The sequence below is a fragment of the Bombina bombina genome, chromosome 5 (assembly GCF_027579735.1).
Source record: "Bombina bombina isolate aBomBom1 chromosome 5, aBomBom1.pri, whole genome shotgun sequence".
Taxonomy (NCBI): Eukaryota; Metazoa; Chordata; class Amphibia; order Anura; family Bombinatoridae; genus Bombina; species Bombina bombina.
This window is the reverse complement of record NC_069503.1, coordinates 612,079,234-612,103,782: the sequence shown is the minus strand read 5'-3', so window position 1 is coordinate 612,103,782 and position 24,549 is coordinate 612,079,234. Positions and strand designations below refer to the sequence as shown.

The following is a 24,549-nucleotide window of genomic DNA, read 5'->3' as shown; positions in this document are numbered from 1 at the left end:
TTTAATCCTATTGGCTGATTGCATCAGCCAATAGTATTTTTCCTACCTTAATTCCGATTGGCTGATAGAATTCTATCAGCCAATCGGAATTGAAGGGACGCCATCTTGGATGACATCACTTAAAGGAACCTTCATTCTTCAGTCGCCATGGAAAGAAGAGGATGCTCCGCGTCGGATGTCTTGAAGATGGACCCGCTCCGTGGCGGATGGATGAAGATAGAAGATGCCGTCTGGATGAAGACTTCTGCCCGTCTGGAGGACCACTTCTGCCGGATTCGTTGAGGACTTCGGCCCGGTTGGGTGAAGACTTCTCCCGGTAAGGTGATCTTCAAGGGGTTAGTGTTAGGTTTTTTTAAGGGGGTAATGGGTGGGTTTTAGAGTAGGGTTGGTTGTGCGGGTGGTGGGTTTTAATGTTGGGGGGATTTGTAATTTTGGGGATCCTTTTTTATTTTGTTAGGGGTGGATTAGATTAGGTGTAATTAGTTTAAAAATCTTGTAATTTGTTTATTATTTTCTGTAATTTAGTGTTTGTTGTTTTTGTACTTTAGATAATTTTATTTAATTGTATTTAATTTAGGGAATTCATTTAATTATAGTGTAGTGTTAGGTGTAATTGTAACTTAGGTTAGGTTTTATTTTACAGGTACTTTTGTATTTATTTTTACTAGGTAGTTATTAAATAGTTTATAACAAGTTAGTAACTATTCTACCTAGTTAAAATATATACAAACTTGCCTGTGAAATAAAAATAAAACCTAAGCTAGCTACAATGTATCTATTAGTTATATTGTAGCTATCTTAGGGTTTATTTTACAGGTAAGTATTTAGTTTTAAATAGGAATGATTTAGTTAATGATAGGAATATTTAGTTAGATTTATTTAAATTATATTTAAGTTAGGGGGTGTTAGGGTTAGGGTTAGACTTAGGTTTAGGGGTTAATATGTTTATTATAGTGGCAATGACGTTGGGGGCGGCAGATTAGGGGTTAATAAGTGTAGGTAGGTTGCGGCGACATAGGGGGCGGTAGATTAGGGGGTTAATAAATATAATGTAGGTGGCGGCGTTGTCCGGAGCGGCAGATTAGGGGTTAATAATATAATGTAGGTGGCGGCGATGTCAGGGGGCGACAGATTAGGGGTTAATAAGTGTAAGATTAGGGTGTTTAGACTCGGGGACGGGGTTCATGTTAGGGTGTTAGGTGTAGACATAAATCTAGCCGTATGTATTTAACTCCCTCAAAGAGAGGCAGTGGTACAGCGCTAAACATGGCCGCTAGGCCAACCGTGTTTGTAACTGCAAATCACCAGACTTGTTCAGCTTAGAACTGCTAATGTTTACCTTTGCAGGGGTTAAACATATAATTCTGTTCAAGCATTAATGCAATAATAAAATACTCAAGCACATTAGAGCATTTCATTATTGATCATGCATGCTTATTTAAAGAAACATGAAGCCCAATATTTTTCTTTTAACGATTCAGATAGAGAATACAGTTTTAAAGAACAATTTACTTCTATTATCTAATTTGTTTCATTATTTAGATATCCTTTATTGAAGAAATAGCAATGCACATGGGTGAGCCAATCACATGAGACATCTGTGTGCAGCCACCTATCAGCAGCTATAAGATATGCTTTTCAACAAAGTATATCAAGAGAATGGAGCAAATTAGATAATAGAAATAAATTGGAAAGTTGTTTAAAATTTTCATGCTCTTTCTAAATCATAAAATACAATTTTTTTGGTTTCATGTTCATTTAAACTGGTAGTTGGTAGCTAGCAATACAAATAATACTTTCACACATTACATGCATTAGTTTTTCACTGTATGTAGGAAAATGTAGTATTGCAAGATGTACAGTAGGACGTACGGCCTGTTCTCAAAAAAAAGTTCTTTGCCATTTAAAGAGACTCACATCAGTTGTGTCTAGTGTGAATTTTAGTTGTATAGTTAGTGAGCATGCATGGCCTCTGAGATCATAGACATTTAATGAAATTTGGCAGCTTAAAGCCAGTAACATCATTTGTTCCATGCTACAGCTAAAGCAGACCTCATACGTGCCAAACAAATCAGCACCCCAGTTCCATAATAAGACCTTTTTCTTGTTTGTGACTGGAGGATTGTTACGTGCAGAACTCTTCTACTTCATGTTAAAACAGGAGTAAACCTGCACTTTTATCAAAGGGACAAGTACTAGACCAAAGTCTATTCGCTAGGAGAAGATGTGCGGCTTCAATATTCATATCAGTCACTTCTTGTCAGAGGGAAGCTTTTTAAAATGATACATTAAAGGTTTGATACTCAGTGCTGCTATAAAAATGCCAGCTGGGAAGATGGATCCGGAAGAGTTTTGCATTGTGGTTGATACAGAAAAGTGAGATAAAAGTGATGCTCACAAAGGACAAAAATTCATAAGCTGATATCACTGTGACTGTGTGTGTTTTTAATCCACGGCAGAATGACTTATATGTTTAAAGACTTCCTTTTGTGAAATCAGTTAAATTCAACTATTCAGTAGTAATTTAACTGACTTGGGTGATTTATTTGCTGCAGATCTATATAATAATATGCACTGAAGGCACGGCCAACAAAAATATTTAAAGGGGTATAGGTTATGTGATATAAAATCTGAGATTTCAAAAAAATATTTAAAGTGAAAGAAAACAAGGTTTATTGTATGCTCAGCACTAGTATATTTAACTATGCCAGCAGTTTCAATTAAAAATAATTATTCTTAATTTGGGTAAACTGTCCCTTTAAACCGACGTAAAACATGTTGGTTTTGTAATACATATACTGTATACTTTCATTATTCATATCCCCTCTTCCCTGTAATATAACTCTAAAATGTGTGGGTTTCCCGTTTATGAGAACTGGAAGTGCTCACTGTAGACTCAGCTAACCCTGCTTCATATTGGACATTGGTTTTGGTCTCAGCAGAGGTGATAAGATACAATACCAGAAAACAATGCAGGTTTTGCTGCCAAAATGACACTGGCAAATCTTGTCTGCTCCAGTAACAATTCCAAATTGGCTCCTCCAAATAAGACAAGTAGTGCAGGGAGTGGCAGTTAAAAGATTAAGATATATTCTGAGTATGCAAATTCATCTATGTTAATCTATTACTAGACAAAAGAAAAGTAATTTGAAAGTGTATTATGGCCTTTTAAAGGGACAGTAAACACCTGGAGATTTTATATATATAATCTTTATTTATGCATAAGGAAACAACTTTGCAATATATTTTTGTTAAAGGGACATTCAACACTGCACACAACATTAATCTATGTTGAAAAACTAAAACTCAAGATCAAGGTGCAACGTGCCCCCTTTCTCTTACTTCCTGCCTTCACCGTTGAATCGTCTACGATAACTTCTAAATTTGTGTCCTAATATGGCTTCCTAACTCCCCCCACCGTGACGTATTGAGCTTCTTTTTCAAACCAGCAGCCAATGATATCCCATTCCTCGGATTGCAATGCAAAGCGCGTTCACGGCCCTTAGCGCATGCGCGTTAAACTAGGAACACTAAAAGCGGAACCATAATAAGCAAAGTTGTTTATGCGGTTAGGGGTATTACCTAATATAACGAAATAGAGTACTATGCGTAATATAAGCGGAACGGAAACAACTTTGCTTATTATGGTTCCGCTTTTAGTGTTCCTAGTTTATCGCGCATGCGCTAAGGGCCGTGAACGCGCTTTGCATTGAAGTCCGAGAAATGGGATATCACTGGAACTAGTAGGAAGTAAGAGAAAGGGGGCACGTTGCAGCTTGATCTTGATTTTTAGTTTTTCAACATAGATTAATGTTGTGTGCAGTGTTGAATGTCCCTTTAACTTTTTTGTTCACTTTTCACGTAATTTAGCTTTGAAAATTGAGCAATTTCCACTCCACGGAACCTAGAATACATCTCAAGGCTAAATCTGATGTATATATATATATCCCTAATTGGCTTTATTGAATAACAACTGCAAAACAATTCACGTTATATTAACTTTATGATAGTGGTTAGCCTTGTTGTCTGTGGACTAAAATCATTGGCTCCTCCAAATAAGGCAAATGGAGGGTGGAGCTTGCCTATTGAAATATTACTGCAGTAAAAAGGATATTTATTTGTTTTAAAAAACATTAATAAGATGTGGCTGATATGTTATTCTAAAGCAACTAGGGCTGTAGAATATATGTTTGATAAAATATTGCGATTTTATTAAAAAAAAATTTTAAACGTAAAAAATGCATTTAAAGGGACACTGAACCCACATTTTTTCTTTCATGATTCAGATAGAGCATGACATTTTAAGCAACTTTCTAATTTACTCCTATTATAATTTTTTCTTCATTCTCTTGCTATCTTTATTTGAAAAGCAAGAATGTAAGTTTAGAAGCCGGCCCATTTTTGGTTCACAATCTGGGTTGTCCTTGCTGATTGGACAGCACCAATAAACAAGTGCTGTCCAGTGTACTGAACCAAAAATTGTCTGGCTCCTTAGCTTAGATGCCTTCTTTTTCAAATAAAGAAAGCAAGAGAATGAAGAAAAATTGATAATAGGAGTAAATTAGAAACTTGCTTAAAATAGCATGCTCTATCTGAATCATTACATTTTTTGGGGGGTTTAGTGTCCCTTTAATTGTTCAAAACAGCGGCTTGCTCCCTTTGCGATTTGCACTGTAGACTGAATAGGCCTGAGAAAATAGCCCCTCCAGAGAGATCAGTGCTGCTGCTGGGCTGGAGCATTTGTGTGACTGACATGACATGTTAAGGAAGCAGTTGCGGACTCTTTTTTTTTTATAAAAAGTTGCAGCCTCATGCCATTCAGATATTGCAAAGCCTCATATCGCGATTCATTTAATCTACAATTAATTCAACAGCCCTACTAGCAACACAACATAAATGTCTTGTAATTACAAGGGGCAAGATTACATATATGGCACAAGCTTCAGCGCAACTGCTGAAACCCACGCTGCCTATAATTGCAGTTCACAAAGTGCCGTAAGTTGGATAAACTAGCGATGTCCAGAAATGTGCGTAAATACAAATTTCTGGAGTCGCCAGTGACTTGCGGCACTTTAGAAACTGCCGGCGCCTAAGAAAATGAAAAAAAGAAAAGTAAAATCTCCCGTAAAAGTCTAACCCGCCTCCCAAAAATAAACCCCACACTTACAACCCCTATATCCACCATCAAACCCACATCGGAACTAATAATACAAGTATTAACCCCTATCGCAATAACTTAATAAAGTATATTAACCCCTAATCCGCCATTAACCCACATCGCAACAAACCTAATAAAACGATTAACCCCTAATCCGCCAAACCCACACAACGCAATAATCCTAATAAATCTATTAACCCCTAATCCGCCAAACCCCCCACAACGCAAATAACAAATTAAACTACTAAGCCCCCTAACCTAACACCCCCTAAATTAACCCCAATTACCAAAATTAAAAGTTACAATTAAAATAAAAAAGCTAACATTACTAAAATAAATAAACTTACATTTAAATTAGTCTAAGATTACAAAATAAAACAAAAAAAAAACTAACACTACATAAAATAATAAACCAAATTTTTCATCTTAATGGGAGGAGAGTCCACGGCTTCATTCATTACTTGTGGGAAATAAGAACCTGGCCACCAGGAGGAGGCAAAGACACACCAGGCTTAAATACCTCCCCCACTCCCGTCATCCCCCAGTCATTCTTTGCCTTTCGTCACAGGAAGTTGGCAGAGAAGTATCGGAAGATTCGGAGTAGTCTCTTATGGAGGGTAGTACTCTTCATTCGGAATGGGACTGGAGTTTTAAGTAGTCCTGTCAGCCTCTCAGTGAGAGCATGGATGAAAGTTAGAGTCCAGAGATGCAGGGAGAGACTTTCTGCGAAGCCATCCCGACTCAGATTAACAGCTCCATAAGCAATCAGCGTTGACGAGTTTCGCTGCCTGCTTTTTGCTCTCAAGTCCATGTCAGGAGCGATGCTACTACCCTGTCACGCTTGAAAGGCTGTTATCCTGTTCCACGGCATAGATTCTGGTAAGATCATTTCATTTATACATATTTGATAACGCAAGAAGACAGGGTCACAGTGTGTCTTCTTTTATCTGTATAGAATCAAGGGTTAATATCCTTGGAAAGGGGGTTATTGAACAGGAGGGGTTTTATGCATAATATCTTTATTGTGTTTAATGCTGCGACATGTGTGAGATGAGGCTCTATCAATGTGTGAACAGTCAGGTTTCCTTAGAGAGAGATCGACGCAGCCTTTTTGGCGCGCTTTCTCGTTAGTGCAGGGGCGGTCCTGCATGGCACTCCATGTGACCGGGTGTGGCCTTTTTTCACTTCCTCTTTCTTGACCGGCGGTTACAGGACCTGAAGCAGTTTCTCTGTGGTCCGGGTCATAGGAGGTGGTGAGTGCCCCGGCCATTGGGGTATAAAGGTGCCATTTAATTTCTATATAGTCCGTAATTTAGGAGCAAGCTATGGAGGACTCTACTATGTTAGAGGGTACTCCCTCTTTGACCAAATCTAATACCTGTGTTTATTGTGAGGAGGATCCACCTGCTCAACTATGTTCCACATGTTTTGACAAAATTGCAATATCTAAAAAGAATAAGATATTTAGTACAACTGAGCCGTCCACCTCTGAGGGTTCTCCGTCACACGAGGTGCGTTCCCTACATTCATCTCCGAATACATATGCAGCTCCCCAGGGCACTACTAATCCTCCTGCGGGAGGGGCCCTTTGGCCGCCAGATTTCGCTGAGCAGTTACAAACAGCGGTCTCGGCGGCCTTTAATGCCTTACCACGCCCTGCTTAGCGCAAGCGAAAGCGGAAACATAGCTTTCCGTCCCAGGGGTCTTCTACTCTGTTGGTTGTCTCTGATAGATTATCCGCTGATGAAAACGACTCCGACTCTTCGGAGGACACTTTTTCTGGGTTGGAATCAGCGACATCTAGAACTCCGGCTGTGGAGGAGCCAGATTTTAAGTTTTAAATGGAGCATTTTTGCTTTCTATTAAAAGAGGTGCTTGCTACATTAGAGGTTCCGGAACCGAAACTACCGGAGTAACCTTCGATCCCTAAGCTATATCGGGTTTATGAGGACAGGGTAGTGCCTCAAACCCTTCCGGTCCCCTTTAAGATGCTAATATTATTAAGAACAAATGGGAGAAACTTGGCTTGTCTTTTTCTCCCTCTACTTCTTTTATTAAAAGACTGTTCCCTGTTTCGGACTCTCAGCTTGAGCTGTGGGGGGCCATCCCTAAGGTGGATGGTGCTATCCCTACGCTCGCTAAACAACTATCCTGCTCAAAGATAGCTCTTCGTTCAAGGAGCCCATGGATAAAAAATTTGGAATCCATGTTGAGAAAGATGTTTAAGCTCACAGGGTTCATTTTTCAACCAGCAGCGGCGGTTGCTGCGGTGGCTGGAGCTCCTACCTACTGGTGTGACGCTCTGTCAGCCATGGTCGAGGTGGAGACTCCCATTGAGGAGATACAGGAATGAATTAAGGCCTTAAGGGTAGCTAATTCATTCATCTGTGATGCAAATATGCAGATTATTCGCCTGAATGCCAAGACATCAGGTTTTTCTGTTCTAGCCCGTAGGACTCTGTGGTTAAAGTTGTGGTCTGCTGATATGACTTCCAAGTCTAGATTACTTTCCCTCCCGTGTCAAGGGAAAGTTCTTTTTAGTCCAGACCTGGACTCTATTATATCCACGGTCACGGGAAGCAAGGGTGCTTTCCTCCCGCAGGATAAGAAGAATAAGCATAAGGGGTCTACTTTTCGTCCCTTTCGTTCGGACAAGTCCCAACGACAGCATCCTGCTGCAAAATCCGAGCAGTCCAAGGGATCTTGGAAACCAGCTTAATCTTGGAACAAAGCCAAGCGGAGCAAGAAGCCCGGTGAGACAAAATCGTCATGAAGGGGCGGCCCCCGACCCATCTATATCGCGTAGGGGGCAGATTATCTCTTTTCACTGAGGCTTGGATGAGAGACGTTCAGGACCCTTGGGTTCTGGAGGTCATTGCCCAGGGTTACAGGATAAGGGTTCAAGACTCATCTGCCCAGTGGCAGATTCCTCCTGTCAAACCTATCATCAAGACCAGAGAAGAGAGACACTTTTCTAGAGTGCGTAAGGGATCTCTCCTCTCTCTGAGTAATCGTACCAGTACCTCTGGCAGAAAGAGGTCTGGGGTATTATTCAAACCTTTTAGTGGTCTTAAAGAAGGAGGGCACGTTTCGTTTGTTTCTAGACCTAAAGTGTCTAAACAAATTTCTGTCCGTCCCATTGTTCAAGATGGGGACGATCAGGTCTATTCTGCCCCTAGTTCAAGAGGAACAGTTCATGACGACAATAAATTTGAAGGATGCTTACCTTCACGTGCCAATCCACAAAGATCACTTCAGGTTCCTAAGATTTGCATCTCTGGACCAATACTTCCAGTTTGTGGCCCTACCGTTCAGCCTGGCGACTGCCCCAAGAGTCTTTACGAAGGTTCTGGGAGAGCTGCTCACGGTGGCGAGAGCCAGAGGTATTGCAGTGGCACCTTATCTGGACGACATCCTAGTCCAGGCTCTGTCCTACAGTCTCGCAGAGGACCATTCGAGGGCTCTTCTTCTTCTCCTTCGATCCCATGGATGGAATATAAATGTAGGAAAGAGTTCACTGGTTCCCAGCAACAGAGTGGAATTCCTAGGCACAATAATAGATTCCATATCTATGAAAATATTCCTGACAGATCAGAGACGTTGCAAGATTGCATCCAGCTGTCTTGCCCTTCAGACCTCCTCAAGGCCATCAGTGGCCCGATGTATGGAGGTGATTGGGCTCATGGTGTCCAGCATAAATGTCATTCGATTCGCCAGGTTCCATCTCAGACCTATTCAGTTGTGCATGTTGAGACAGTGGAACGGAGATCACTCAGATCTATCCCAACAGATCTCTCTGGACAATCGAACAAGGGAATCCCTCTCTTGGTGGATCCGTCCGGGCCAACTGTCCCAGGGGACATCCTTCTTGAGACCATCCTGGGAGATTGTGCCAACGGATGCAAGTCTGTCAGGATGGGGAGCTGTTTGGGGTGCCAGGAAGGAACAGGGCAGGTGGACTCGGGAGGAGTCACTTCTTCCGATCAATATTCTGGAACTTTGAGCGATCTTCAACGCTCGGAGGGCTTGGCCCATTCTGGAGTCGTCCCGATTCATCAGATTCCAGTCAGACAACATTAACTCGGTGGCTTACATCAACCATCAGGGGGGAACGAGAAGCTCGCTAGCCATGGGGGAAGTATCTCAAATTCTGGAATGAGTGGAGACCCACAACTGCTCGTTATCAGCGATCCACATTTCGGGTGCGGACAACTGGAAAGCGGATTTTCTCAGCAGACAATAGTTTCATCTGGGGGAATAGTCTCTTCATTATGAGGTGTTTGCGGAGATCTGCATCAGATGGGGGATACCAGACTCAACTTCAAGCTACCTAGATTCGGTCGAGGTCCAGGGATCCCCAGGCAGAGCTGATAGATGCCTTAGCGGTGCCTTGGGAGTTCAACCTAGTCTACATATTTCCACCGTTGCCACTTCTACCTCGAGTGGTGGCCCGCATAAAGCAGGAACAAGCTTCGGCTATTCTGATTGCTCCGTTGTGGCCGCGGAGGACGTGGTTTGTGAATCTGGTGGGGATGTCATCGTCTCGGAGGTTACCTTGTCACAGAGATCTGCTGGTTCAGGATCCCTTTCTACACCAAAATCTCGATTCTCTGAGGCTGACTGCGTGTAGATTGAATGCTTAGTCTTAGCCAAGAGATTTTTTCTGAGAGAGTAATTGATAATTTCATTCAGGCCAGGAAACCGGTCACTCGTCGCATCTATCATAAGGTGTAGAGGACCTACTTGTCCTGGTGTGAGGAACGTGGATATCCCTGTCATAAGGTTAGGGTATCCAGGATCCTGTTCTTCCTGCAGGATGGGTTGGAGAAGGGACTTGCCGCCAGTTTCTTTTATGGGACAGATTTCGGCTTTATCTGTACTGTTACACAAGAAGCTTGCATCGGCTCTGAGTTGGCGGCCTTGCAATGTGAGCCTCCTTACCTGTATTTTCACGCTGATAAGGCTGTTCTTCGCACTGGGTTGGGATTTCTTCCCAAGCTTGTGTCGAATCGTAACATCAATCAGGAGATAGTAGTTCCTTCCTTGTGTCCTAACCCTTCTTCTTGAAGGAAAGGTTACTTCATAATTTGGATGTGGTTCGAGCCTTGAAGTTCTATCTTCAGGCAACAAAAGAATTCAGACATACTTTCTCTTTATTTGTGGTGTATTCAGGGACTTGCAAGGGGCAGATGGCCTTGTCCACTTCCCTATCTTTTTGGTTGAGGAGCATTATTCGCTTGGCCTATGAGACAGCGGGACATAAGCTTTCTAAAAGGATTACGGTTTACTCAACTAGGGCTGTGGCTTCTTCATTGGCCTTTAAGAATGAGGCCTCTATGGAGCAGATTTGTAAGGCGGCTACTTAGTCCTCCTTACATACTTTTTCTAAATATTACAAATTTGAGGTCTTCGCTTCGGCGAAAGCAGCTTTTTGGAGAAAGGTTTTGCAGGCTGTGGTGCCCTCAGATTAGGGTCCGCCTCCTTTTGCCATCTTGTTTTTTTCATTCAGTGTCCTCTAGAGCTTGGGTATTTGTTTCCCACAAGTAATGAATGAAGCCGTGGACTCTCCTCCCATTAAGAGTTAAAACATAAATTATGTTTACCTGATAATTTAATTTCCATCTGGAAGGAGAGTCCACGGCTCCCGCCTGTTTCTCCGGTGGTCGGACCTAAATTTGATTTTGTTCTTCTGGCACCATTTATTCCCTGATATTTCTCCTACTGTTCCTTGTTCCCTTGGCAGAATGACTGGGGGATGAGGGGATGGGGAGGTATTTAAGCCTTTAGCTGGGGTGTCTTTACCTCTTCCTGGAATGAATGAATGCCGTGGACTCTCCTCCCACAGATGAAAATTAAATTATCAGGTAAGCATAATTTATGTTATCAAAAAAAATAAAAAAAATAAACCTAATCCCTATGAAAATAAAAAAGCCCCCCAAATAACTCCCCCCAATCTAATACTAAAAGGGCCTTTTGTAGGGCATTGCCCTAAGCTAAACATCACTTTTCCTTAAAAAAATACTAAGTCCCCCCACCCACCAAACCCCCCAAAATAAAAAAACCTATCACTAAAAAATTCTAAACTACCCATTGCCCCTAAAGGGGCATTTGTATGGGCATTGCCCTTAAAAGGGCATTCTGCTCTTTTACTGTCCTTAAAAGGGCATTCAGCTCTTTTAAGCGTGCCCAGAAATCCCTACTCTAAAAAAAAACCAAACCCCCCAAAAATAAAAAAAGCCTAAGTCTAAACCCCCAAATAGGTACTCACCGTTCCTGAAGTCCGGCGGAAAAGGTCCTGTTCCAGGCGGTGAAGTCTTCTTCCAAGCGGCCAACATCTTCTTCCAAGCGGGGACCTCTTCCTTCTTCATCCAGGACCAAACCGGCATGGAGCAGAGATGAGAGCGGAGCAGGTACCATCAACCGTGGAGCCATGGAGCGTGGAGGATTCTCTTCGTACGATCGCTGCCGTACACTGAATAGTGAATTCAAGGTACGAGTTTAAATATGGTGTCCCTTGCATTCCTATTGGCAGATTTGATTCTTTAAATTCAAATCAGCCAATAGGATGAGAGCTACTGAAATCCTATTGGCTCATTTGAACAGCCAATTTTCATAAAGGTTTTAACTATGTTCTGCACATAGCAGAATGTCCTATGTATTTAATAATATATATTCCTATATATATCTGTATATATCTATACCTGTATATATAATCATGTTTAGATATATATTGTACAAAAAAACATACCGTATATATATATGTAGAAATATTTATTTAAGAGTAAATAGAACATATTCTTCTATGAGAAGAACAATGGTATGCGAAATATGAGAATATGTGATCAGGTTTGTGCGAAAGTGGGTGTTAGTTTTTTTTTCTCTATTGACTTCTATGAGGAAATAAGTGAACTTGCACATGATATTGTAAATTCGGCTTTTTGTGCTCGTCGAGCGTGCAAGCGAAAACGGTTTACTTCTAAAAAAGCTTATTTCTAGCGCAATTAACGCTCGAACGGGAGCTTTAATTAGCTCTCCACTTGTAATCTGCCCCATAATGTGATATGTTTAGTTGAAATTAGCTTTGATCCTGAAGGAATTGAAGATAATGGTCTGCAAAGCCGCACTTTTACCATAGGTTAATCAGTTTTGATAGCTATCAGTAGGCAATTGAAGTTGCTAATCTCTTCTGGATTATCATTGTGCTGCTAACGGGACTAAATGAACTGTAAGCAAACAGCCTTTTGAATGGGCAGTTCCATATGTTTGGTGTGTAAAGCTAAAGGCTTGGAACTGTTTACATAGCACATAAAGCTTCCCTTCTGTCTTGCTATCCTGTGTTCTGTGCTCACAAGTTTGCCTTTCTAATGATACGAGCTGTTTGTTTGAAATATGTCGTAGATCTTATTTAAATAGTGACTAGTTCAAACATTGGAGACATTAAAATAAACTCTGCCTATGAGCTGAGCGAAGGAAAACCGGCTGGCCCTGGATTACCTTAAAGTAAAACTGGAAGACGAAGCTTTTCGTAAAGAAATTTATTGTATGGATGTATGGGGCCAATTTGACAGCAACCTCCTTTCACACAATCTAAAAAAATATGACTATGATTTTACTGTTAGGTTAAAGAATTTTGCACAAATAAAATATAACTGGAAAAAAAATGATTCACCGGCTTAATCAGCATTTTAGCAAGTTTAAAGAATTAGATGATACTGCTTTTCTATAACTTGTCAACATTGTTTTCCCATAAAGAAGAGTAATAATATTCAACTTGTGTGATTTCCCTTTTAAGTAGAACTCCTAAAAGTATTTACACTGAAGGAAAAAAAAATGTATAAAGAATGCCGAGACTGGGATCTGCTTAATGTCTTGTCAGATCGGGGATTAAGAATATGAACTAAGGAATTCATCCTAAAAGAATAGAGGCAGTTTGAGGTGGAGCTGCCAAGATGAACGCTCTGTGAGAAAGATGGCTTTTGGTTAACTCTTTAATTACTGTCAAAGACAGCCAACACGTTTGTTCTTCAATATATATGTATATAAAGAACCATAAAAAATATTGTATATCTAATCAGCACATCTATGCAGGTATGCCTGCTTGCCTTCCCATAGAAATAGTCTGGCACCAATGTAGCTAGGTGTAAATAACAAGCTTGGCACTATATTATGCAAAGCATAGTCCCAAATCACCTGATTTAATATAAACAATCCAAATTATGACTCATATTATTTCTGGTTTGCACATAAGACAGGAATGGCTGTAAACTTAAAAATAAATTTATAGTGTCCTGAAAAAGTGAAAAGTAAGATTTATTAAAGCTGAGGCGTACAGGGGCACGTATACGCGCCCCTCTACGCCTCAGCTCGCCTGTGGCGGGGCGAAATTACCCGCAGGTAATCATCATTGCACATGAGAGCAAAATTTTGCGCTCACGTGCAATCCCGCCCCCTGCCCGCGCACAGCCAATCACGCGCGGACAGGAGCTGTCAATCTCCTCAGTCGGACTCGACCGAGGAGATTGAATTTCACCACTTTAGAGTTGGCGAAGAGCTTAGGGAAGCAGCGTGACCGCTGCTTGATAAATTACGGCGAGCAAGTTCTTGTGAGAACTTGCAGCCGTAGGGGCTTGATATATCGAGCCCTAAGCGTCTGTAGACGTCCTTTAGGCTAAGGGCATAACCATAAAACACAATTCCATGTGCAGGAGCTCATTGGAGTAAAGCAGCAGGTGCTGTGCACAGACCAACTAATTGCAAACCAACTAATCGATTATGAGATTCGTTGACAACTATTTTCATAATCGATTATTATCGATTATGCCGATTAGTTGTTGCAGCTCTAATGGAAATGAAGGGTAAAGAGGAGTTCATTTATTGTGTAGGGTAAAATAAAAATTGTCTTTTCTGGAGGTAAAAAAATGGTTAAAAAAGTATTAACACTTAAAGGGACAGTCTACACCAGAATTTTTATTGTTTTAAAAGATAGATAATCCCTTTATTACCTATTTCCCAGTTTTACATAACTAACACAGTTATAATAATATACTTTTAACCTCTGTAATTATCTTGTATCTAAGCCTCTGCAAACTGACCCTTTTTCAGTTCTTTTGACAGACTTGCAGTCTAGGCAATCAGTGCCTGCTCCCAGTTTACTTCACGTGCACGAGCACAGTGTTATCTATATGAAATATGTGAACTAACACCCTCTAGTGGTGAAAAACTGTTAAAATGCAATCTGAAAGAGGTGGGCTTCAAGGTCTAAGAAATTAGCATATGAACCTCCTAGGTTAAGCTTTCAACTAAGAATACCAAGAGAACAAAGCAAAATTGGTGATAAAAGTAAATTGGAAATTTTTTTAAAATTACATGCTCTATCTGAATCATGAAAGTTTATTTTGGCCTAGACTGTCCCTTTAACGTATTAACAATTTGACTGCCAGAGATGGCTACAGTGTAGTGCGCAGCTCTATAGTGTAGCTGTTTTTGGCAGGAAATGTGTTAAAGCAGGATATACCTTATTAATGTGCCATATAAGCTGTAGGTGAGTGGTTCACAGCAACAGTGCCGTGAGTGTCACACTTCTCTGCTGAGGGATAAATTGCCCATGGAGTTCTACTTTAAATACATAATCACAAATTGACCATGGAGTCCTACTTTAAATACATAATCTCATGCTTACAAGCTTTTTAGTGTTATTATTCTTCACAGCATTTTCATTTTTATATCACTGTATTTTACAAATAGAGACATTGTGCATCCTAGACATGTAGAGAATACACCAGGAGGAAGATGACAAAATACACCAAGGGGGAACTTCTGCTGCTATAGATAGATGCCAGATAGATAGATGATAGATTGATAGATAGATAGATAGATAGATGGATAGATAGATATATTAGATAGAATACATAGATGCCAGATAGATAGATGATAGATAGATAGATAAATAGATAGATAGATTGATTGATAGATGATAGATAGATACATGGTTGATTGATTGATTGATATATAGGTAGATAATAGACAGATATATGGAGAGACAGATGGATAAATAAGTAGATAGACAGATTGATAGTTATAGAGAGAGTGACACTATATATGAGTAAAATACTGTAGTTGAGTAAAAGCAATATAGTTACTATAATCTTTCACCCCTTACTGTACTCTTGCAGATTGTTGCTTGCTGATACTTGAACAATCATAACCTCTGATGATTCTTGTGCCTTGGCACAATACTTTCTCATCCACACATAGTAGCCCCCTAAAATGAATTTGCATGTAAAGTATTGCCTATTCTTAGTTATCTGTAGATGTTGCCCCGCCTTGGTTATGATTGTTAGTAGTTAGTGTATATAGCTCAAGTAATGAAAACTGTACTTTATGTGTTATTTTGCTTCTGAAAGTCATAAAGTATTTTTGTTTGTGCTTTTTAATGTTTTCAGTTGGCATTTTAATCATAAAGCAATTACACTGAGACATCAGAAATGATGTAAGTGCTTGTCCTTTTCATTACTTGGGAAAAAGATTGAATTTATGGAGTAAATATGGCCCCAGTGATTCATGAGTAGCGGCATTTGCAACTGAACCCCTTAATATGCCTGCGCTGTTGTGCAGTATATTATATACTACTTAGCAGCTGGGTTTTGGAACATCAGTCGGGAAATTGTATGATAAATTAGAGGTAGTCAGGTCTGCAGGCACTTTACTCTGCTTCAGCAGTTTTAGCTTGACTTAGGAGAAGCTGTTTTGTGATATTCTGTCACGGGGTAACATCAGGAGATGGATCACGTACAATAACATTTTTCACATATATTTTGAGATATGATGTGCACCAGCTGTTCTGTTCGTGTGTAAATAATAAACCACGAGTCAGGTAATTGTATTGGATGCCCAATGTATTATGCAGAAGTGTACAAAGCATGTAGTTAGAGTCGTTTCTTCACAAATGATGGACTGTTTCTTTTTCCTACAAGGACCTACAAAAAAGATACATGTCATCTACAAGGGGATTGGGAGTTCTGACAGTTTAGAATTCCCCTCACACGCTATACAGAAATATGGTTGGTTCTATATTCTACAGTGTTGAATCCAACAGTAATGATGAATGTCTCCCTTGTGTTTCATTATCTTTATGTAGCATATATAGTTACATAGCAAAAGAAATAAAAAATATATATCAAGATCAGCCTAGTAATATCAAAAGTGCAGTATAATAGAGCAGAACAATTATTCATCCTTTTACTTGCATATTGTTATGTATTTTTCTTTATTTTTAATCAAATTGAGGATGGAGGTATTTCTTAAAGCGCAGTATTTATACTGGGCGTTTAAAGTTTTTTTTTAATTATACCGCATTTCTTTCTGACGCATGTAAAGCAAGTGATTCAACGTTTAGAAAGCTTTGATTCCTTTTCACAGAGGAACAAACAAGAAAACTGTTACATAGGCATTATCCCAAACATATGAAAAAGGTTTTTAGCACTATATTTTGGCCAAAGCATGTAAGCTGACCTGCTAGTGTCAAGGCAAAACCCCCATGTGAGTCCTACTGTAATACAGTGCAAATGCCAGGTACACACAAATCAAGATTTAATAAAGCCCCCCCCCCCCGTAAACGAGTTCTGCTGAGATCTGTCAAGCATGCAACCTTCTTTGTCAAATTCATAGAAGTGCAGACTTCCATGGAAAGTTTTATAGATCGCTTGGGGCGTTTAATGCGTTTCTGGATGGCAAACACTGAAATATATTAATTAAGAAATGCAAGTTTTTTTAAAATATATTTTTAGACTGTTGCATATTAAAAAGCAAAGACTCCAAATTTAAATTGTAGCTTTGTATTTGTATTCGCACCCTGTGCTATCATTAGTGCACCACTTGTAATCTGGGCCATGATCTTTGAAATTTGGCATCTTTGTGCTTAAAGGGATAAGATTCCTAGGTAGATGTCTGGAGCATCACATGACAGGCAATAGTGCTGTCGTCTACTGCCCTTGCATATAAGTTTTAGATAAATTAGTAAACTTCTGAGGATTTTTTTTTTTTAAATTTATCTTTTAATTTTTATTTTTCAGATCCACCTCACCTGTTCCCAGCTTTTCACCCGCCTGTGCCAATAGATGCGAGACATCACGAAGGACGTTATCATTATGAACCATCTCCAATCCCCCCTCTGCATGTGTAAGTAAAATATTGCATGCATGTTTTAAGGTTAATGTAAAGAAAAAAGGGACACAAGTAGGTTTACAGAGAGGTATTAAATAGTACATATTATTAAAGGGACACTCCAGTCAAAATTAAACTTTCATTATTCAGATAGAACATACAGTTTTAAACAACCTTCCAGTTTACTTCCATTAACAAAATGTGCACAGTCTTTTTATATTTAAACTTTTGGAGTCACCAGCTCCTACTGAGCATGTGCAAAAATTCACAGAATAAGCGTGTGCATTTGTGATTGGCTAATGGCTGTCACATGGTATGTGTATGCATTTGTGATTAGCTGATGGCTGTCACATGGTACATAACATTTACAATTGTCAGAAAAAGAATCTACTACTCATTTGAAGTTCAGAATAAGTGCTATTGCATTATCTTGTTATCATTTGTTGATTATGCAAATCTACTGTGTTGACTAGTCCTTTAATAAAGCAAACCAAAAACTTTTTAAAAATAACTTTTGCCAATCACTACCAAAATGCAATTGTTTATTTTAGATTTTTAATCGCCCATTAATGTGCCACTGTAGGGCATACACAGAGTTACGCAGTAAGTACAGCAAAAATGACAAACACCTAACAAATAAAAACATGTTATTTTGGCACTGCAATGTCCCTTTAACATTGAGCTGACTTTTCTCTCTTGACTGTTTATATTGATATGTGGCAATAAAAAAAAGAAATAAAATAATATTTCTCCAACATTGGTGTGTACGGTCCACGGCGTCATCCTTACTTGCGGGAATATCTCTTCCCCAACAGGAAATGGCAAAGAGTCCCAGCAAAGCTGGCCATATAGTCCCTCATAGGCTCCGCCCACCCCAGTCATTCTCTTTGCCGTTGCACAGGCAACATCTCCACGGAGATGGTTAAGAGTATGTGGTGTTTGGTTGTAGTTTTTTTATTCTACTATCAAGAGTTTGTTATTTTAAAATAGTGCTGGTATGTACTATTTACTCTGAAACAGAAAAAGATGAAGAATTCTGTTTGTGAGAGGAAGATGATTTTAGCAGACAGTAACTAAAATCGGTTGCTGTTTCCACATAGGACTGTTGAGATGAAGTAACTTCAGTTGGGGGAAACAGTTAGCAGACTTTTCTGCTTAAGGTATGACTAGCCATATTTCTAACAAGACTGTGTAATGCTGGAAGGCTGTCATTTCCCCTCATGGGGACCGGTAAGCCATTTTCTTAGTCTCAAACAGAATAAAGGGCTTAATATGGGCTATAAAACTGGTAGACACTTTTATGGGCAAAATCGATTGCTTTATTTGGGCATTTTATACATGTTTATGCTGGTAATTCACACTTATAAACTTGGGGAACGTTTTTTAACGTCAGGCACTGTGTTAGACACCTTTTCCAGTCAGGAAGGGCCTTCCCAGTTGTAGGCTGAGCCTCATTTTCGCGCCATTACTGCGCAAAAACTTTTGAGAGCAAAACATGCAGATGCATGTGTGAGGATCTGAAAGTAATTGGAAAAGTTAGTAGAAGGCTTCATTTGGTATCGTATTCCCCCCTGGGTTTGGTAAAGTCGCAGCAAAGGCTGTAGCTGGGACTGTAGAGGGGTTAAAACTGTAACCGGCTCCGGTTTTGTTATTTTAAGGGTTAAATTGGTGTGCAATACTTTGAATGCTTTAAGACACTGTGGTGAAAATTTGGTAAATTTTGAACAATTACTTCATATTTTTTCACATTTTCAGTAATAAAGTGTGCTCTGTTTAAAATTTAAAGAGACAGTAACGGTTTTGTTTTAAAACGGTTTTTGTGCTTTATTGACAAGTTTAAGCCTGTTTAACATGTCTGTACCTTCAGATAAGCTATGTTCTATATGTATGAAAGTCAATGTGTCTCCCCCTTCAAAATTGTGTGATATTTGTGCCATAGCGTCCAAACAAAGTAAGGACAGTACTGCCACAGATAATGAAGTTGCCCAAGATGATTCATCAGATGAAGGGAGTAGACATGGTTCTACATCATCTCCTTCTGTGTCTATACCAGTTTTGCCCACGCAGGAGGCCCCTAGTACTTCTAGCGCGCCAATGCTTATTACTATGCAACAATTGACGGCAGTAATGGATAACTCCATAGCAAATATTTTATCCAAAATGCCTGCATATCAGAGAAAGCGCGATTGCTCTGTTTTAAACACTGAAGAGCAAGAGGGCGCTGATGATAATTGCTCTGTCATACCCTCACACCAATCTGAAGGGGCCATGAGGGAGGTTTTGTCAGATGGGGAAATTTCAGATTCAGGAAAAATTTCTCAACAGGCTGAACCTGATGTTGTGACATTTAAATTTAAATTAGAGCATCTCCGCGCACTGCTTAAGGAGGTGTTATCTACTCTGGATGATTGTGACAACCTGGTCATTCCAGAAAAATTATGCAAGATGGACAAGTTCCTAGAGGTTCCGGTGCACCCCGACGCTTTTCCTATACCCAAGCGGGTGGCGGACATAGTGAATAAGGAGTGGGAGAAGCCCGGCATACCTTTTGTCCCCCTCCTATATTTAAGAAATTATTTCCTATGGTCGACCCCAGAAAGGACTTATGGCAGACAGTCCCTAAGGTCGAGGGGGCAGTTTCTACTCTAAACAAGCGCACTACTATTCCTATAGAGGATAATTGTGCTTTCAAAGATCCTATGGATAAAAAATTGGAGGGTTTGCTTAAAAAGATTTTTGTACAGCAAGGTTACCTTCTGCAACCCATTTCGTGCGTTGTTCCTGTCACTACAGCAGCGTGGTTCTGGTTCGAGGAACTAGAAAAGTCGCTCAGTAGAGAGACTCCATATGAGGAGGTTATGGACAGAGTTCATGCACTTAAGTTGGCTAATTCTTTTATTTTAGATGCCGCTTTGCAATTAGCTAGATTAGCGGCGAAAAATTCAGGGTTTGCAATTGTGGCGCGCAGAGCGCTTTGGCTAAAGTCTTGGTCAGCGGATGTATCATCCAAGACAAAATTGCTTAATATCCCCTTCAAGGGTAAAACTCTCTTTGGGCCAGAATTGAAAGAGATTATCTCAGACATCACTGGGGGAAAGGGCCACACCCTCCCACAAGATAGGCCTTTCAAAGCCAAGAATAAGTCTAATTTTCGTTCCTTTCGTAATTTCAGGAACGAACCGGCCTCTAATTCTGCATCCTCTAAGCAAGAGGGTAATGCTTCACAGACCAAACCAGCCTGGAAACCGATGCAAGGCTGGAACAAGGGTAAGCAGGCCAAGAAACCTGCTACTGCTAACAAAACAGCATGAAGGAGTAGCCCCCGATCCGGGACCGGATCTAGTGAGGGGCAGACTCTCTCTCTTTGCTCAGGCTTGGGCAAGAGATGTTCAGGATCCCTGGACGCTAGAAATAGTTTCTCAGGGTTATCTTCTGGAATTCAAGGAACTACCCCCAAGGGGAAGGTTTCACATATCTCACTTATCCTCAAACCAAATAAAGAGACAGGCATTCTTACATTGTGTAGAAGACCTGTTAAAGATGGGAGTGATACACCCAGTTCCAATGGCGGAACAACGAATGGGATTTTACTCAAATCTGTTCGTAGTTCCCAAAAAAGAGGGAACCTTCAGACCAATTCTGGATTTAAAAATCCTAAACAAATTTCTCAGAGTACCATCATTCAAAATGGAAACCATTCGAACGATTCTACCTACAATCCAGGAAGGTCAATTTATGACTACCGTGGATCTAAAGGATGCGTACCTACATATTCCTATCCACAAAGAACATCATCAGTTCCTAAGGTTCGCCTTTCTGGACAAACATTACCAGTTTGTGGCCCTCCCATTCGGGTTAGCCACTGCTCCAAGGATTTTCACAAAGGTACTCGGGTCCCTTCTAGCGGTTCTAAGACCGAGGGGCATTGCAGTAGTACCATACTTGGACGACATTCTAATACAAGCGTCGTCCCTTTCAAAGGCAAAGGCTCATACAGACATCGTTCTGGCCTTTCTCAGATCTCACGGATGGAAGGTGAACATAGAAAAAAGTTCTCTGTCTCCGTCGACAAGAGTTCCCTTCTTGGGAACAATAATAGATTCTTTAGAAATGAGGATTTTTCTGACAGATGTCAGAAAGTCAAAACTTCTAAGCGCTTGTCAAGTTCTTCATTCAGTTCCACGTCCTTCCATAGCTCAGTGCATGGAAGTAGTAGGGTTGATGGTTGCAGCAATGGACATAGTTCCTTTTGCGCGAATTCATCTAAGACCATTACAACTGTGCATGCTGAAACAGTGGAATGGGGACTATACAGACTTGTCTTCAGTGATTCAAGTAGATCAGAAGACCAGAGATTCACTCCGTTGGTGGCTAACCCTGGACCACCTATCCCAGGGAATGAGCTTCCGCAGACCAGAGTGGGTCATCGTCACGACCAACGCCAGTCTAGTGGGCTGGGGCGCGGTCTGGCAATCCCTGAAAGCTCAGGGACTATGGTCTCGGGAAGAGTCTCTTCTCCCGATAAACATTCTGGAACTAAGAGCGATATTCAATGCTCTCAGGGCTTGGCCTCAGCTAGCAAAGGCCAGATTCATAAGATTCCAATCAGACAACATGACGACTGTTGCTTATATCAATCATCAGGGGGGAACAAGGAGTTCCCTAGCGATGAAAGAAGTGACCAAAATAATACAATGGGCGGAGGATCACTCCTGTCACCTATCTGCGATCCACATCCCAGGAGTGGAAAACTGGGAGGCGGATTATCTGAGTCGTCAGACTTTCCATCCGGGGGAGTGGGAACTCCACCCGGAGATATTTGCCCAGTTGACCCAATTATGGGGCATTCCAGACATGGATCTGATGGCGTCTCGTCAGTTCCTTGCTACGGGTCCAGATCCAGGGATCCCAAGGCGACTCTAGTGGATGCACTAGTAGCGCCTTGGACCTTCAACCTAGCTTATGTGTTTCCACCGTTTCCTCTCATTCCCAGGCTGGTAGCCAGGATCAAGCAGGAGAGGGCCTCGTGATCTTGATAGCTCCTGCGTGGCCACGCAGGACTTGGTATGCAGACCTGGTGAATATGTCATCGGCTCCACCATGGAAGCTACCTTTGAGACAGGACCTTCTTGTACAGAGTCCATTCGAACATCCAAATCTGGTCTCCCTCCAGCTGACGGCTTGGAGATTGAACGCTTGATTCTATCAAAGCGTGGATTTTCAGATTCTGTCATAGATACTCTGGTTCAAGCCAGAAAACCGGTAACTAGAAAAATTTACCATAAAATATGGAAAAGATATATCTGCTGGTGTGAATCCAAGGGATTCCCATGGAATAAGATAAAGATTCCTAAGATCCTTTCCTTTGTACAAGAAGGTTTGGATAAAGGATTATCTGCAAGTTCTCTAAAGGGACAGATTTCTGCCTTATCTGTCTTACTACACAAACGACTGGCAGCTGTGCCAGATGTTCAAGCATTTGTTCAGGCTCTGGTTAGGATCAAGCCTGTTTACAGACCTTTGACTCCTCCCTGGAGTTTAAATCTAGTTCTTTCAGTTCTTCAACGGGTTCCGTTTGAACCTTTACATTCCATAGATATTAAGTTGTTATCTTGGAAAGTTTTGTTTTTGGTTGCTATTTCTTCTGCTAGAAGAGTTTCTGAGTTATCTGCTCTGCAGTGTACTCCGCCCTATCTGGTGTTCCATTCAGATAAGGTTGTTTTCGTACTAAGCCTGGTTTTCTTCCAAAGGTTGTTTCCAACAAAAATATTAACCAGGAGATAGTTGTACCTTCTTTGTGTCCGAATCCAGTTTCAAAGAAGGAACGTTTGCTACACAATTTAGATGTAGTCCGTGCTCTAAAATTCTACTTAGAAGCTACAAAGGAGTTCAGACAAACATCTTCTCTGTTTGTCGTCTATTCTGGTAAAAGGAGAGGTCAAAAAGCAACTTCTACCTCTCTTTCCTTTTGGCTTAAAAGCATCATCAGATTGGCTTATGAGACTGCCGGACGGCAGCCTCCTGAAAGAATCACAGCTCACTCCACTAGGGCTGTGGCTTCCACATGGGCCTTCAAGAATGAGGCTTCTGTTGATCAGATATGTAAGGCAGCGACTTGGTCTTCACTGCACACTTTTGCCAAATTTTACAAATTTGATACTTTTGCTTCTTCGGAGGCTATTTTTGGGAGAAAGGTTTTGCAAGCCGTGGTGCCTTCCGTTTAGGTAACCTGATTTGCTCCCTCCCTTCATCCATGTCCTAAAGCTTTGGTATTGGATCCCACAAGTAAGGATGACGCCGTGGACCGGACACACCAATGTTGGAGAAAACAGAATTTATGCTTACCTGATAAATTACTTTCTCCAACGGTGTGTCCGGTCCACGGCCCGCCCTGGTTTTTTAATCAGGTTTGATGAATTATTTTCTCTAACTACAGTCACCACGGCACCCTATGGTTTCTCCTATTTTTTCCTCCTGTCCGTCGGTCGAATGACTGGGGTGGGCGGAGCCTAGGAGGGACTATATGGCCAGCTTTGCTGGGACTCTTTGCCATTTCCTGTTGGGGAAGAGATATTCCCGCAAGTAAGGATGACGCCGTGGACCGGACACACCAATGTTGGAGAAAGTAATTTATCAGGTAAGCATAAATTCTGTTTTTTCAAAGAGTAAAGTTCATTAACTTATAGCAATTTTTATTTGGTAAATCAATTTTGCTAAATCGTAATTAAGGTCATCAAGGATGTATTAATACAACAGCCATATTTTTTTTACGATCAACCAGGTTGTTGTATGATTTTCACAAACACATGACAACTAGGGAAAAGTGAAATCTTTACTCCTAACATGGCCTGAAAATGTAACTACGGTAGCTTAAGCTGAATTAAATTTTACTAGAGTTGTACATTTTATTACCTGTTGTTATATTCTGCTGTCAATCTGTACATTTTAACCAACAATACAAGCAATGATTTAACACTTTGTTAACTTATTTATTATCATCATCAAGCTAAAAAGTGAATATTCCTTTTTCAGATCTCTTCCGGTGCTTATTCCGTATTTTATCATTTTGTTCATTACTTACATCTATGTAATTATGTCTAAGTGGAAGACAAATTGGGTTCTTTTTTTAAACAGTTTGTCCTCTGTGAATGGAATTAATTGATATTAGCTCTCTTAAATACATACTGGAGCAGACATTTAATGATGCTTGCACAAGCTATTTCCAGGCT

General features: G+C 40.6%; 1 protein-coding gene across 5 annotated transcripts in view; it reads left to right on the top strand.

Moving 5' to 3' along the window:
• GLI3 (GLI family zinc finger 3) overlaps positions 1-24,549 on the top strand; it is a 404,554-nt gene that overhangs the window by 170,340 nt on the left and 209,665 nt on the right. For all 5 annotated transcript variants that reach the window (XM_053714572.1, XM_053714570.1, XM_053714571.1 and 2 more), the window contains exon 4: positions 17,230-17,335. In XM_053714572.1, coding sequence (XP_053570547.1) covers positions 17,230-17,335 — 106 coding nt within the window. The remainder of the gene's footprint in view (positions 1-17,229; positions 17,336-24,549) is intronic.